The sequence below is a fragment of the Oncorhynchus clarkii genome, chromosome 33 (assembly GCF_045791955.1).
Source record: "Oncorhynchus clarkii lewisi isolate Uvic-CL-2024 chromosome 33, UVic_Ocla_1.0, whole genome shotgun sequence".
In the NCBI taxonomy this organism is placed as follows: Eukaryota; Metazoa; Chordata; class Actinopteri; order Salmoniformes; family Salmonidae; genus Oncorhynchus; species Oncorhynchus clarkii.
The window spans coordinates 15,216,455-15,228,810 of record NC_092179.1 but is presented as its reverse complement, the minus strand read 5'-3'; the positions used below and the strand labels follow the sequence as shown (position 1 = coordinate 15,228,810).

Genomic DNA, 12,356 nt, shown 5'->3' with positions numbered 1-12,356 from the left:
TTTTGGGAGAGATACTATACCTGTTGCTTTATATATATATACACATACACACAGGCCGGTACTGTATACATGGGACACTAGCCCTCATTGGGGTACTCACATAAGTTTTAAGGTGACATCACAATATTTTGGAGTACACACACACACACACAAGAACACACACACTGAATAGTAGGTTGTTTTCTTACAAAACGGTCTGGTGGAATGAGGCTTTGCGGAATGGAAACTTTCTCAGGTACTAGACTTACTGGTTGGGTTCACTATCTCTCCCTATTGGCATGGGAAACATATATTTACATTGCCAGAGCAAGTGAAATAAACAAAAAATTAACAATAAACATTACAATCACAATTTTCTAAGGGATAGAAACATTTCACATGTCATATTGTGGCCATGTGCTGTGTTATAATGATGTGGAAATAGTTAAAGTACAAAAGGGAAGATAAATATTAGTTGTTTTTACTGGTTGCCCTTTTCTTGTGGCAAACAGGTTACAAATCTCTCTGTCTCTCTGTCGTCGTGGCTGCAGACCTGCTCACGCGTCTTACTGTAACCCAATGACCAAGTTAACACCTTTCCATTATCCTCCTCAGGTTTCTTCTCTTTTCTCTCTCTCATTTCCTCTTGTCTCTCTCTGCACTAGAATGGTTAATTGGTCCACACATTCCTGTCTCAGCTCCTGCAGTGCCTTCCATTTGACCTGCGCATCAGGGAGGGAGAGATTGACTTTCATTACACCTCCCAAATCATAAGGGTGTCACTGATCTAAATGACCGTGTAAGAACCACACACAGCACAGGGAGTGGAGGAGGACAGTGTGTGTGGTCTGCTCCGGGTTACTGATCTGAGGTCAGTTCAGGCCAATGAGGACAGTTCTTTCATCACTGTCCAATCAGTGACCAGGGTCTCGCTGGAGATGTCAAAGATGCTTTTGTATCCGTCAGTTTGTACGCGTGAAGATGTAGTGTGTGTTTCGCGTTTTCAACTCTGATGTTTTCGCTGCTTGGAAGACTTGTAGACCAGGATACTCCTTAATAAGGAGATGGGGATTAAAATGTGTTTGTCTGTGTGTTAACTTGCTGTGTGTGTCCCTCTGTTGTATTGTGTGTGTGGATGCATATGTTATCCCCCTGAGGAGAAGCAGGTGTCTGTGTTTTGTGTTGATGCATGCAAGCCTTGCCAGGCCTGGGCATATGCAAAGCAGCAGAGCCCATTCACCTCTCTGGTATGGATAATCTCAGTACTGTTCATTGCCCCGATGGGCACAGCTCCCATAAGTTACAAACAATGTGCTATCCCCTCCACAGGAGGTTGGTGGCACCTTAAAACTTCTTCTCGATATGACAACAGCCAGTGAAAGTGCAGGGCGCCAAATTCAAAACAACAGAAATCTCATCATTAAAATTCCTCAAACATAGAAGTATTTTACATCATTTTAAAGAAAAGCTTGTTGTTATACTTATTATTATATAAATACTTATTTTCCACCATCATTTGCAAATAAATTCATTAAAAATCCTACAATGTGATTTTCTGGATTTTTTTTCTCATTTTGTCTGTCATAGTTGAAGTGTACCTATGATGAAAATTACAGGCCTCTCTCATATTTTTAAGCGGGAGAACTTGCACAATTGGTGGCTGACTAAATACTTTTTTGCCCCACTGTAAGTCAGATATTACAAGAATATTCTATGAGTCTTGATTGTGTATTACTGACTAGAACATATAAGAATCTCGTTAAATGATTCTATATATTTTCCATATGGGCAAGTGGTGATGCAGCCAGTCAAGATGCTCTCAATGGTGCAGCTGTATCCTTTTGAGGATCTGAGGGCCCTGAGAGCTGAATAACGTTTACTGTTTCACATTCAAGCTTCAAGGTGAAGTTCAGCTTTTTTCTTCTTTCCTCTAAAAGGAATCTGCCTTCAGTATCTGTGTAGCCACAATTATGACAAACAGCCAGACCACCTCCACAAATACTGCAAAAGACATCATGCAGTTTACTATAATGCAGTAACCCGAGGACGCCACCTTGAGGATTGTTTATGCATTTACATTAACACATGCAGGTGTCTATGTTTTGGAAAAATCAAGAAGAGAAGGCTATGTTGAGACTGAAGTAGGAAACTGAGCAGAGGAGTCTGTCCTTGGCTTTTGTTTTTCTGAGTGAATGAGTGGCTAAGAGACCGGTGTGTGTGCGTGTGCGTGTGTGATCATGAGTATCAGGTTTGTGGGTCTCGATTTTGACACTGAATTACATGTGTAGGGTTGGTAGGATTTCATGTATAGTGTATGTCTGATTAACTGGTAGACTTAAGGGCTTTACTCTGAATGGAATGGTTGTTCTCCTTTCCATGACACACACGCGCGCGCAGTCCTCAGGTGTTTTCTTTGTTTCCACAGGAGAGGCATCAGCCCAAGTCAGGAAACATCTCAGCCTCCATTTGAAAACACAGGGCAAACACTTCCTCACACACAGGAACTCTCCTTCCTTCACACATAGGATTTACATATCACTTGCCAGGTATCCAGACTGGTGCTGTATATGGAAATTGGAGGTGGACACTATTCATCTTAATTGTAATGCTCTTTCTCTGTCTTTAAATTGTCCTTATTATCTCATCCCCCTATCTCTGATCCCCCCTCCCCCACACCATTCTAAGAACTATACCTCCCCCCAACACTATATCTGGATCTGGAACAAGGCGGGACACTGGGATTGTACGTGTCTCCACGGTGATGGAGATTTCACAGAGCTTTAGCTGCTGAATATTCATGAGGACTGGGGCTGGGGGGAGGAGCTGGCTGGAAGTGTGTCTGGGAAGCATATTGGGTTGAGGGGGAAGGTTTAGGGTAAACACGTCAGATTTAGGGGATCAAGAATGGTCTCCGAGGTGGTGTTTGTGTGTGTGTGTGTGTGTGTCTGGGATGTGGCACAAAGGAGTGAGGAAACCAAGAGAGTATCTCACCCTCCTCATTAGAATCTCACCCTCCTCATTAGAATCTCACCATCCTCACTAGAACTCCAAGGAACAGATGATAAAGAGAATAAAGCACTTGATTCTGAGTCCCGTTTATTGTCAGTTACATCGACAATAATGAAAGGAAATCACAAACTAATTTACAAAGTACTCATTACAAACTCTTTAAAAGCAGCATAGATTTGATTGTTAAGGCGGTGATGTCAAATACACCTAGGATTCTGTTATATTAAGGCATCAAGGTTACTGGTATTTCATGGTGGACTGGTCTATAAAGCGACACCCTGAGTACCTGGTTTCCAAAGTGTACTAAAACACACCCATATTCCTGACAGAAATAGCCTCCTATTCACCTTCATCCACTCACCTCTCATACACACTCTCTTTCTCCTAGTCTATCACGCTCTCTCTCTCTCTCACACACATTCTACCTCTGCTCCTCTCACTCCAGTCCACCACACAGTAAGTGCTTTATTGTCAGGCAGAAGATGATCACTTCAATCAATGCTTAACTGTGCAATAAACATCCCTTTAGTTTAATATATATATATTATATATAATATACAGTCATATCTAACTGACAGGAAACAGTCCACCTATATCAATGGTTCATTGTCTTCCCCTCATGTGTTAAACTGTGGAATACCGCAGGGCTGCTGCCTTGGGCCACTTCTTTATTTAATATATACCAACGACCTTCCCTATGCCTTAGCTGAAACTCAAGCTACTATATTTGCAGATGATACTACAGTTTATGCAGCAAGCTTTACAAGGAGATTTGGGGAATATCAGGGAGTGGGTTTGCCCAAAAAAACTTGTTTTAAACACCAAGAAAACCAAAGTTATGCTGGTCTGTTCCACTAGGAAAAGGCCAAAACAGCATGGGGTACAATTAAGTATGGGAGGAGTACAAATTGAAGAAGTGGCAGAAACCAAACTACTGGGAGTGCAGCTAGACAACTGCTTATCATGGTCGTCTCAAATAACTAATCTATGTAAAAAAATATATTAAAACAGCATGCATAATCAGAAGGATAGCTAAATATTTACCAGGGAAAATTATTCAGCAAAAAACACAAGCATTAACTGAGAGTCAGGTGAACTACTGTTCTGTGGTCTGGGGAAAAGCATCATCAAGGGAAGTTAGGAGGCTGCAGATTGCACAGAACAAAGCAGCAAGAATTGTTTTAAGGTGGAGATATGGTTCTTCTGTTGTAGTCATGCGCAATGTTCTTGGTTGGTCATCAATCGACAAGATAATTGAAAAAAACCTGCTTATTTTTAAGCATGTTATTGCTTAAACATGTTATTTCATAATATACATCATTTAAAATGGCCAAGTTCTATTCACAACGGTATTCAGTTGGTAAGAGACACACATTCAGTAAATACTAGGAATAGATTGTCAACCACAAAATATAATTTCGATTTAGAGCAATAAAGAAATTTTATAAATTAACTGAGCAAACCAGAAACCTTTCAATATATACATTTAAACATTATTTTAAAATGATTTAAATATAATACATAGAAATGTTGTGGGACTATAGTAGATGAAGAATCAATATTTTTTAGATTGAGTATTTCTTGGGTCATTATGTTAGTATATTATGTATGTTTGTAATAGTGTGTTATATGTGAAATGTGTTTGTATTATAAATTATATTTGAATGTTTAAGGACTCTTGGAAGATTAGTCCAAATGGGGACTAAAAGAGATCCAAATAGAATCAAATCAAATATGTTAAACAAACCCGGCAAACAGCCCTGACTGGACTCTTGGACACTCACTCAACGAATAAATTACTCCCGTCAATGAGTCTCAGTTTATTGGCTGGTGGATTAGCCAACTTTTTCAATCTCCTTTGATTGGCAGGTTGTTAGTGGTGAGTGACCGTCACACTGTGGTGGGCGGGCTCTCTCACAGATTGGTCCTATCCCCTTGCACCAGACGGCCCCTTACAGCCCAGGTATCCTATACCACACACAAAACAGACAGTGTTACACACAACACACTGTTACCCACAGTTTATTAACAATGTGTTTGATGTATACTGTATCACTCCTGCAGAGATGTGATGTACCTCAAATGTGACGTCATTAACAGCGTATTTCCTTGCTGCGATCTCTTTCACCTCCTGGCCTATGTTCTCCTGGGTGGTTCCCCTCACGTCAATGTAATAGCAGTCAGCACTGGCATAGTGGCAGGAGATGGCCTACACACACACACACACACACACACACACACACACACACACACACACACACACACACACACACACACACACACACACACACACACACACACACACACACACACACACACACACACACACACACACACACACTTCCATGATTTCGGGATCCTAGAATGGTTAGGTATCTATGGCTTCCAGAGTGTTTTTCAGTGTTGAGTGTGATACCTTGCGGAAGCCCTGCGTCTGGTTCATTCCAGATCCATGGATCAATAGAGGGTGGAAGAACACTGTGTCTCCTTTCTCCATCTCCAGGTGCACCCTGGGATGATTGGGGTCGTGGTCACGGACACCGTGGTACATCTTATTGACCCCACCCTGAGGAAAAGAAAAGGGAAGTGATGTCACAAGATCTAGTGGGGGTAGTCGTGCTTGTTGAGGATGCAGGTGTGTGTGTTTCACCTCCCACTCTGGGTAGTCGTGTTCTTTGAGGGTGCCGTGGTGAGAACCAGGAAGGACCACCAGACAGCCGTTCTGGCGGTGAATCTTCTCCATGGCGGTCCAGGAACAGACAATACGGTCCGCCGGACGGAATGGAAAATAATGCAGGTCCTGGTGCATGGGGTGGCGAGATGTCTTATTACCTGAGATAGATCACACACACAAATAAACATACATTACATGGACAGGCTCTCTGTTTTCACTCTCTAGAACAGGGGTGGGCAACTCCAGTCCTCGAGGCCCTGATTGGTGTCACACTTTCTCCATCCCTAGCAAACACAGCTGATTCATCAAAATGCATTCTAAACTGAAGATCATGATTAGGTGATTGGAGTCAGGTGTGTTAGCTGGGGCAGAACTGTGACACCAGTCGGGCCCTCGAGGACTGGAATTTCCCATCCCTTTTCTAGAAGGTGTGTCTATGTGTGTCTTTTTGGATAAGGGTCAGTGTTAGACGTTGAGGGTCAGGGGTTAGAGGTTAGATATGGGTCACACTGTTCTGTACCTGTGTCTGGGGGCTTGTTGATCAGCATGGTGTGCATGGCCATGATGTTGGGACCAGTGAAACACTCCACATAATTCAGGATCTGAGACAAAGACATGTGAAATAATAAAAACTAGATGTGGAAAAAAATAAGAGAAAAAGGAAAGAAAGACTGTAAGAAGAACGTGTGTGTTCTGAGCTTATGTGTGCGCGTGAGAGTGTGTGCGTGTGTGTGTGCATGAATGCGTCCGTGTCAGCCTGATCACTAGAAATAGACTTTGATTTCGGACATTTGAAAAGGTCCTGAGAACGTGGATATCTATGCCTTCCTAAGCGCTCACCAAAAAATGAAATAAAAACGATTGCCTGGCAGGAACTCGTGATGCTCGGAGACAAAGCGCTCTGCCCAGACCACTGCGTTACGGCAGTTCCCAACGCTCTAGCAAAAAAAGACGTCGAATTTCGATGGGAAACTATGAGATCTTGATGCAGTCCACCTGCGTGGGTCCGTGTTTGTGTGTCCATGCAGTGTGTGTACCTGAGGCAGGCTACAGTAGCGGAATAACTCAGGCTCTTCCTGGAAGTCCTGCAGCTTGGAGATGGCCTTCTGGTTAGGGACGAACTCTGACTTGGCGATGGACACGTCCCTCATCACCACCAGTCCCGGGACCTGCACCTCCCGACGGCATATCCGCTCAAATGCCACCCTGCCACACACACACACACACACACACACACACACACACACACACACACACACACACACACACACACACACACACACACACACACACACACACACACACAAACAGTCCTTGTTCAGTGTAGCATCACTAATTAATCCCAGCTGTTAAAGCCATGTGTCTCTGGTACAGAGGAGCAGTGTTCTGGCATTCTACTGGTGAACCATGCTGCATGTGGGGTCAAAGACAGGGGACATATTGAAGCGCTGGTGGAGACAGTCAAGTCAAGTGATCTTCAGGCATTCTACTCTTCTGTGGTCTCTTTTGTACTTTCATCGTGGCACATTCTTACGTTAGACGCCCGTTTTTTGTTTATCTAGTGTTATCCTTTCAGTAACATCTGAGACCTTTCTGTTGTCTCGCTCATGGTGTTGTGTTCTTACCTGAATCTGTCAATGTCCTCCCCAGACACCAGGCCCTTGATAAGGAGGAACCCATCCTCCTCATAGGAGATTCTCTGCTCAGTGCTCAGCAGATCATTGTCAAAGGAATACCTGGATACAGCAAGTGAATAACAGTGTGATAAATGCTTATTAGACTCTGTGCCTGACAGTGTGATAAACACTTATTAGACTCTGTGCCTGAGTGTGATAAACGCTTATTAGACTCTGTGCCTGACAGTGTGATAAACACTTATTAGACTCTGTGCCTGACAGTGTGATAAACACTTATTAGACTCTGTGCCTGACAGTGTGATAAACACTTATTAGACTCTGTGCCTGACAGTGTGATAAACACTTATTAGACTCTGTGCCTGACAGTGTGATAAACACTTATTAGACTCTGTGCCTGAGTGTGATAAACGCTTATTAGACTCTGTGCCTGACAGTGTGATAAACACTTATTAGACTCTGTGCTTGACAGTGTGATAAACATTTATTAGACTCTGTGCCTGACAGTGTGATAAACACTTATTAGACTCTGTGCCTGACAGTGTGATAAACACATATTAGACTCTGTGCCTGATAGTGTGATAAACACTTATTAGACTCTGTGCCTGACAGTGTGATAAACACTTATTAGACTCTGTGCCTGACAGTGTGATAAACATTTATTAGACTCTGTGCCTGACAGTGTGATAAACACTTATTAGACTCTGTGCCTGACAGTGTGATAAACACTTATTAGACTCTGTGCCTGACAGTGTGATAAACACTTATTAGACTCTGTGCCTGACAGTGTGATAAACACTTATTAGACTCTGTGCCTGAGTGTGATAAACGCTTATTAGACTCTGTGCCTGACAGTGTGATAAACACTTATTAGACTCTGTGCTTGACAGTGTGATAAACATTTATTAGACTCTGTGCCTGACAGTGTGATAAACACTTATTAGACTCTGTGCCTGACAGTGTGATAAACACATATTAGACTCTGTGCCTGATAGTGTGATAAACACTTATTAGACTCTGTGCCTGACAGTGTGATAAACACTTATTAGACTCTGTGCCTGACAGTGTGATAAACATTTATTAGACTCTGTGCCTGACAGTGTGATAAACACTTATTAGACTCTGTGCCTGATAGTGTGATAAACACTTATTAGACTCTGTGCCTGACAGTGTGATAAACACTTATTAGACTCTGTGCCTGACAGTGTGATAAACACTTATTAGACTCTGTGCATATGTTACAATGTGTTTAGATACAGAGTGACGGTAACTCAAAGTTGAATGAACTACTGAGAGGATCTCAGCATTGTGTAATGTGCACAGTAAGTAGGGCAAGGGTCAGTACCTGTACTTTTAGACTGTCCTGATATAAGGCCATTGACATAGTCAAAAACAGCCCAAATAGGAGATTGATGTGTCACTTACCTCAGTGCTTGTGGTTGATAGTAGGTAACGTTTTGGCCAGAGGTAGATGCTTGCTTTATGCAATGAATTAAGGCCATACATGAATGATCTCTTATAACAAAATAGTTATTTGTAGCTATTACACATTTATGCAAAATATGTCATACCGTTAATTATAAGAGTAAATTAAATTGTGAATACCTATAGCCTAATAGTTACACGCGCGCCGTTTACGCATACATAGCCTATAATATAGTGTAGTCTTATATGGATAAATAAACACATTTACAGAAAATAAATACATTTTGCAATGTTATAGTTCCACTCCCAATGTTCAGTTCGCTCTGAAAAGGCCGGATAATTTACTCATGCCCCGGCCTGTCCTGCGAAGCTGTACCGACGCGCAGTCCCTGAAAGTCGGTCAGAAATCCCAGCACCGCGCAGCCATGGAGAAACACACGACATTTACAGTAAAACACTTGAAAAGGATACAACAAAAGAAGATGGTCGATCTAGATGATTCACGACCACTTTCAGTCTGTCTGCCGCTCGAGACATTTTGCAAGAATATGTTTTATTCTGTATTCCCTTCGATGCGCAGACAGTCATATGCCCACTGTTATGTAGAGCTACAGTATGCTGCTGCTGTCATACTCTCCAACTAGGTCGAAGTCCACAAGCGAGAGTGACATTGACACACGCGCGCGCGCACACGCACACACATGCACTTTTGTTTTACTATTCTTGTGGGGTAAAAACAATTTGGTCCCATTCAATATTCTATTTTCCCTTACACCTAACAGTCACCCTAAACCTAACCCATAACCATAACCCTTACCTTAACCCGCAAATCCCCTAAACCTAACCCATAACCCTAATGCTAACCCTAATTGTAACCCTAACCCTTTTGGTCCCCACAAGGATGGTAAAACCACACACACACACACACACACACACGCACGCACGCACGCACGCACACACACACACACACACACACACACACACACACACACACACACTATTAATTGAATGGAAGCTTTCCCTCATTTCAACCTGACCTCAGAGCTCATTTCAGTCATAGTGAACAACAACAACAACAAACAAGCAAACAAATATTTAGACACAAAACAATAAATACCACTCCTCAATCCCGTCAGATGGCAACCATCCACATAAGCCCACAAGACATGAGAGAATAAAATAAAACAGAGCATCTTTGTGACAAATGTACAAAACATGCAACAGATATAGCCTTATAACTGAATAAACTATTAGGGGACAGAGATCAACAGATATAGCCTTATAACTGAATAAACTATTAGGGGACAGAAATCAACAGATATAGCCTTATAACTGAATAAACTATTAGGGGACAGAAATCAACAGATATAGCCTTATAACTGAATAAACTATTAGGGGACAGAGATCAACAGATATAGCCTAATAACTGAATAAACTATTAGGGGACAGAAATCAACAGATATAGCCTTATAACTGAATAAACTATTAGGGGACAGAAATCAACAGATATAGCCTTATAACTGAATAAACTATTAGGGGACAGAAATCAACAGATATAGCCTTATAACTGAATAAACTATTAGGGGACAGAGATCAACAGATATAGCCTAATAACTAAATAAACTATTAGGGGACAGAAATCAACAGATATAGCCTTATAACTGAATAAACTATTAGGGGACAGAGATCAACAGATATAGCCTTATAACTGAATAAACTATTAGGGGACAGAAATCAACAGATATAGCCTAATAACTGAATAAACTATTAGGGGACAGAAATCAACAGATATAGCCTTATAACTGAATAAACTATTAGGGGACAGAGATCAACAGATATAGCCTTATAACTGAATAAACTATTAGGGGACAGAAATCAACAGATATAGCCTAATAACTGAATAAACTATTAGGGGACAGAAATCAACAGATATAGCCTAATAACTGAATAAACTATTAGGGGACAGAAATCAACAGATATAGCCTTATAACTGAATAAACTATTAGGGGACAGAGATCAACAGATATAGCCTTATAACTAAATAAACTATTAGGGGACAGAGATCAACAGATATAGCCTAATAACTGAATTAACTATTAGGGGACAGAAATCAACAGATATAGCCTAATAACTGAATAAACTATTAGGGGACAGAGATCAACAGATATAGCCTTATAACTGAATAAACTATTAGGGGACAGAAATCAACAGATATAGCCTAATAACTGAATTAACTATTAGGGGACAGAGATCAACAGATATAGCCTTATAACTGAATAAACTATTAGGGGACAGAGATCAACAGATATAGCCTAATAACTGAATAAACTATTAGGGGACAGAGATCAACAGATATAGCCTAATAACTGAATTAACTATTAGGAGATAGAGATAAACAGACACAGACTCAAAATGAGAATTAATTCCCTTAGCCTAAGTAGATCGAGTAATGTTTTTTTAAGTCTCAAAAGTAAAAGTATAAATAATTTCAAATGACGTATCTTAAGCAAACCAGACGGCACAATTTTCTTGTATTTTGAATTTATGGATAGCCAAGGGCACACCAACACTCAGACATAATGTACAAAGGAAGCATGTGTGTTTAGTGAGTCCACCAGATGAGGCAATAAGGATGACCAGGGATGTTCTCTTGATATGTGCGTGAAAACAGACAATTTGACTGTCATGCTAAGCATTCAAAATATAACGAATAGATTTGGGTATCAGGGAAAATATATGGAGTAAAAAGTGCATTATTTTCTTTAGGAATGTAGTGAAGTAAAAGTTGCCAAAAATATAAATAGTAAAGTAAAGTACAGATACCCCCAAAAAACGACTTAAGTAATACTTAAAAGTATTTTTAGTAAGTAATTTGCACCACTGATTAATAGGCCTAGTTATCAGGGAATGTAGGCTATGATTTATCTAGGTCGTAGGCCTTCTGCAGGAGGCGCTACAAAACTGCTCATTGAATGAAGGAAGGGCCATATTGGTGCTGCTGGGAGGCGGCCACCAATCGCATTCAGTTTCTTTCTCCCCTCTCTCTCCATGTCAGCAGCAGCATAGGCGGAGGCGTCAGAATGCGGGCAGCCAAAGCTTGCACCCCTACCGGTTCATCCACAGACACAATCCGTTCTCACTCCCCATAAACTCCCTGCTCGTCATAGAAGTGAGCTTTCGGAATATGGTCTGTAATGTTTATCATTTGAATTTTGAAGACGGTGTTCATGTGAGAACATTCTGTACGGAATAATGTGAGCAAGAGAAAAGCAAGACGTAGACGAACAGTTTTTTACGGGTGGGTGGAAAAACAGGCATCCGGCCTCCGAGGAAGCGCCTATCGAGGTGTGGAAGTCAGATCGAAACAAAGTACATCGTTTCTGGTAAGTAGCCAAATGTTGTGGCTTCATGTAGGCTTACAAGCACACTATCCATCAGAATGGCTACAACAATGTCGCTTTGAAAGGACTAGAAACAATGTTGCCAGTGGGCAATGTTGCGTCGCCACAAGGGTCTGGTTGAGTTGACCAACTATTTTGCTCGCTTGTCAAAATAGGACTAGCTACAGGACACCTACTAATACGAGTTGTATTAACACAATTATATGTGTTGCTTATATACCTTAGTGAGTGGTT

General features: G+C 41.3%; 2 protein-coding genes across 2 annotated transcripts in view; one reads left to right on the top strand and one right to left on the bottom strand.

Annotated features, from left to right (window-relative positions):
* Window positions 1-3,058: 3,058 nt before the first annotated feature.
* On the bottom strand, window positions 3,059-9,387 carry LOC139392626 (phytanoyl-CoA dioxygenase, peroxisomal-like). Its single transcript, XM_071140736.1, has 9 exons — window positions 9,193-9,387; window positions 8,722-8,774; window positions 7,288-7,398; window positions 6,700-6,868; window positions 6,183-6,264; window positions 5,639-5,820; window positions 5,405-5,554; window positions 5,066-5,197; window positions 3,059-4,956 (listed from the first exon to the last, which is right to left on the bottom strand). Exons 1-9 carry the CDS (start codon window positions 9,307-9,309, stop codon window positions 4,903-4,905), a joined length of 1,050 nt encoding a protein of 349 aa, XP_070996837.1. The 5' UTR covers window positions 9,310-9,387; the 3' UTR covers window positions 3,059-4,902.
* A 2,364-nt stretch (window positions 9,388-11,751) lies between these two features.
* The window catches only part of LOC139392524 (cyclin-dependent kinase 17), a 42,586-nt gene continuing 41,981 nt past the window's right edge, over window positions 11,752-12,356 (top strand). The window contains exon 1 of the mRNA XM_071140571.1: window positions 11,752-12,104. The gene's annotated coding sequence lies outside the window, so the exon portion shown is untranslated. The remainder of the gene's footprint in view (window positions 12,105-12,356) is intronic.